The 4,148-nt window shown below is 44.1% G+C and overlaps 1 protein-coding gene across 2 annotated transcripts; it reads right to left on the bottom strand.

Annotated features, from left to right (window-relative positions):
- Nucleotides 1–78: 78 nt before the first annotated feature.
- On the bottom strand, nt 79–3,937 carry LOC109139637 (uncharacterized). Of its 2 annotated transcripts, XM_027276877.1 has the most exons (4): nt 3,571–3,937; nt 3,251–3,375; nt 2,673–3,003; nt 79–210 (listed from the first exon to the last, which is right to left on the bottom strand). In XM_027276877.1, the coding sequence occupies exons 1-4, from the start codon at nt 3,722–3,724 to the stop codon at nt 176–178; spliced, it is 645 nt and encodes a 214-aa protein (XP_027132678.1). In that variant the 5' UTR covers nt 3,725–3,937; the 3' UTR covers nt 79–175. The 2 variants fall into 2 exon arrangements, 1 of the variants encoding a protein (XP_027132678.1); XR_003462104.1 differs by lacking the exon at nt 2,673–3,003.
- Between the last annotated feature and the right edge of the window lie 211 nt (nt 3,938–4,148).

The raw sequence follows: 4,148 nt of genomic DNA, 5'->3' as shown, positions 1-4,148 counted from the left end.
GTCCCAGGCCATGGACCACCTCAGCAGCAGTCAGGAACAAAAGGACGATTATGTCTTTACATCCATTTCCTTATTAAATGTTGTCATTTTCTGCACAGCTTGTTTCAGCAGATCAGGTGCTGCTACTTCTGGGTCTGTAAATAATGGGAGTGTTTTCCCTCTTAAAGGTTTTAAATCAGTTCCGTGTGGCACCATCAATCCTATGTTTATCTAGTAAGACAACAGAAAGATGTAATTAATCTCACATATACATATACTCTACACAGAGTAGTGTTGTGTAGTTTAAATATCTATATCTTTTTATTTTATATATATATATATATATATATATATATATATACTATATTATAATATATATATATTATATATTAATTTTATTTTTCAAAGCGCCTTTTAAAACACCCAAGGACACTATACAAAGACAAAAAGCAATAGAAATACAAAGATTAAAAAGGCAATACACAATAAAAAGCACAGGCTGTAAAATATAAAACAAAGAAATTATTAAAAGTCAAAGTGCATAGGCTAACTGAAACAAATGAGTTTTTAGTCTAGATTTGAAGAGGGGTAAAGAGTCAATATTGCGGATGTCAGGGGGTAATGCATTCCAGAGTTGGGGAGCAGAGCAACTGAAAGCTCTACTCCCCATAGTACTGAGGCGGGCAGTGGGGACAGTAAGGAGGAGGGAGGAGGAGGAACGAAGGGAGCGAGAGGGAATAGCAGTGTGAAGAAGATTAGACAGGTAAGGAGGGGCAAGATTGTGGATGGCTTTGAAAGTATGGAGGAGTACTTTAAAATGAATTCTGTGCTTAATGGGGAGCCAGTGGAGATGCTGTAGTACAGGGGTAATATGGTGAAATGAAGGGGTTCTGGTAATGATGCGGGCAGCTGAGTTTTGGACCAGTTGCAGCTTGTGAAGGGATTTGTGGGCGAAACCAAAGAGGAGGGAATTACAGTAGTCAAGACGGGAGGTGACAAGGTTGTGTACAAGGATGGAAGAGGTGTGGGAGGAGAGGGAAAGGCGAAGACGATTAATGTTGCGTAGGTGAAAGTAGGCGGACCTAGTGATGTTGTTAATGTGGGAGTGGAATGATAGAGAACTGTCTAGGATGACACCCAAGCTCTTGACCTGGGGAGAGGGGGAGACTGAGGATCCATCAATTGAAAAAGAGATATTGCTAGCTTTGGATAGGGTGGATTTGGTGCCTATAAGGAGGACTTCTGTTTTGTCACTGTTAAGTTTTAAGAAGTTGGAGGTGAACCAGGATTTGATTTCGGATAAGCATGAGGTGAAGGGGGGGGGTGACAGATGGTTTTCCGGAGAGGTAGAGCTGGGTGTCGTCAGCATAACAGTGGAAATTGATGTTAAATTTACGGAAGATGTTGCCAAGTGGAAGGAGGTAGGTGATAAAGAGGAGGGGCCCCAGGACTGATCCTTGGGGTATGCCAGAGGTAACAGGGGAGGGTTGGGATTTAAAGGACTTGAGCTGTATGAACTGTGTACGACCAGATAGATATGAGTGGTACCAGTCTAAAGGGGTGTCAGTGATGCCAATGGAGGAAAGTCTCTGGAGGAGGATGGGGTGAGAAATGGTGTCAAAGGCTGCACTTAAATCGAGGAGGATGAGGATGGAAAGTAGTCCTAAGTCAGCTGCCATGAGAAGATCATTGGTAATTTTTATGAGGGCGGTTTCAGTGCTGTGTAGGGGGCGAAATCCAGATTGAAAGTGCTCATAGAGGGAGTTGTGAGAGAGATGAGAGTGGAGTTGAGAGGCTACAATTTTTTCTAATATTTTGGAGATAAAGGGAAGGTTGGAAATGGGGCGGAGGTTATTAAAGTCAGAAGGGTCAGATCCAGGTTTCTTAAGTATTGGAGTAACAGCAGCAACTTTGAAGGGTGGAGGAACAGTTCCAGTGCTAAGTGAAGAGTTGATGATGGCAGAGATGATGGGGAGGAGAGAAGGAAGGCAGGATTTTACAAGGGTTGTGGGTAGGGGATCAAGCTGACAGGTGGAGGACTTTGACTTGGTGATGAGGTCAGATATTTCAGAGGGCTCCGGGAGTTGGAAGGTGGATAGGATCTGGCAAAGGGGGAAGAATTCAGGGGAGGGGAGAGAAGATGGGTTGGACTGGAGATGTTGGTGAATATTGTGAATTTTTGCATTGAAAAAGTCCATTAAGGTATTGCATGTTTCAGTTGAATACAGGTGGGTGGGGAGTGAGTCAGGTGGCTTGATGATTCTGTTGAGAAGGGTGAAAAGTGTTATGGAGTTGCCTTCATGAGAGTGGATTAAAGAGGAGTAATAGTTAGATTTAGTTTGAGAAATGGAGTGCTTGTAGTGTAATATATGGGTATTTTTGGGTATTTAAAAAGTCTTTGTGTGGCTTAGGGGGGCGGTAGATAGAGGCAATGATGGTGGGAGTGGGACCGGGTAGTTGGCAAACAGTGCACTCTAGTGAGGTGAGAGTGGGCACGGATACTGGCTGGACTTTCCAAGTCTCGCGGTGGATTAACGCGAGACCAGGACCAGAGCCGCGGGGTTGACAGATGTAAACATAGCCGTGTGGAGTGGATTCGTTGAGCTGGGAAAAGTCGCCGGGTTGTTGCCAAGTTTCAGTTAAACAGAGAAAGTCAATCTTACGGTCGGTGAGGAGTTCGTGGATGAGACTACCTTTGTTCGTGAGTGAGCGGATGTTGAGAAGTCCAAAGTTGACTGAATGGTTATCCTGTCTGGCTGTCGGGGAGGCGTTAGCTGTCGACCTAGCCGGAATGGCTAGTGCTTTGGAATTGACAGCTCGCTCTGGAGGTCTGCGGGGTCGGCGAGTGGTGGACCAGATAGATGTTATGGCCGAGGCGTCGTTGGAGTGGAAGCTCCGGCGAGATCCCCGGTGTGTGTATCTCCGGCGAGGCAGCAGGGCAATGTCCGGGTGGAGGCGCAGGAGGTTTACCGGCGGGGGGACAGCCAGGTAGCCTCGTAGCCGGAGGAGCTCAGCAGCCGAATACTGGAACAAACCAGAGGCAGGTCGGCAGAGGAGACACACGGTAATCCAGGCGATTCCACACCAGGTAACGAATTTGCCGAGCACAAACCGCATTGTGAACCGCGACAGTCATACACAGGTTTAAAATCCAGGTTAGTTAAAAGTTTAAAAAGTTGAAACATTTGCCGGAGAGCAGCGGCAGCCAAAACGCGCCTGCGTACACTCAGGCTCATATATATATATATATATATATATATGTGCAACTTACTTGGACGTTTTTCTTTTCTTTATGTTTATGTCTTTCTTTTGGCCCACAGTTAAAAGACTGTCGTTCTTTGGACTTGGTGCTTCTGTACTCCATGAACTGTTTATATAATGGGCATGGTTGTGCTGCTGGAATGAACAGAGTTCAAGTAGAAAGTTAGCAGCAGCTCAAACAATCGTCAATAACTAGTAGTAACACGTTGGTATTCTGTTATGGCTTCAATAAGATTGACTGTGTAGCGAAATAAACTAAACAGTAACTGCACTTTTATTCACTGCATGTCTGACAATGGCTTCAGATAGCTAGCGCTGTGCTGCACTTACTTTGTTTAGCATTTTCCGGCTGTTTAGCTGTCCCCTGTGCGCTTGGTCCTTCCGTCTTGTCCGTGTCCTTTAAAAACTCCAGAGACCGTCCACACGAAATGCAAAACCGCAGTAACTGATTCAAATGGTTTCCACAAAACGGACAAAACATCATAAAACTCCATATAAACTACACAACACTACTCGCTCCGTACAGTATTTTCAAAACAAACCACTCACTCAATCACTTCCGGGTCAGATCCGGCTTTTGGTATATTCCCTTTACGTTTGGTGTTGTTCTTGTAAATTTGTTTCGGAGTTTGTACATTTGTTTCAGAGTTTGTAAATTTGTTTCGGAGTGTGTAAATTTGTTTCGGAGTTTGTAAAAGTGTTTCAGAGTTTGTAAATTTGTTTCAGAGTTTGTAAAAGTGTTTCGGATTTTGTAAAAGTGTTTTAGAGTTTGTAAATTTGTTTCAGAGTTTGTAAAAGTGTTTCGGATTTTGTAATTTTGTTTTGCACTTACCAGCCACCGTACCTTTCTTATGGGTGACACCACCTTTCCATGTCTGGACAGCTCTCTGGTTAAAAAGTCATCACTG

This window comes from Larimichthys crocea, unplaced genomic scaffold, assembly GCF_000972845.2.
Source record: "Larimichthys crocea isolate SSNF unplaced genomic scaffold, L_crocea_2.0 scaffold661, whole genome shotgun sequence".
NCBI classification, from domain to species: Eukaryota; Metazoa; Chordata; class Actinopteri; family Sciaenidae; genus Larimichthys; species Larimichthys crocea.
This window is presented reverse-complemented; position numbering and strand designations above follow the sequence as displayed.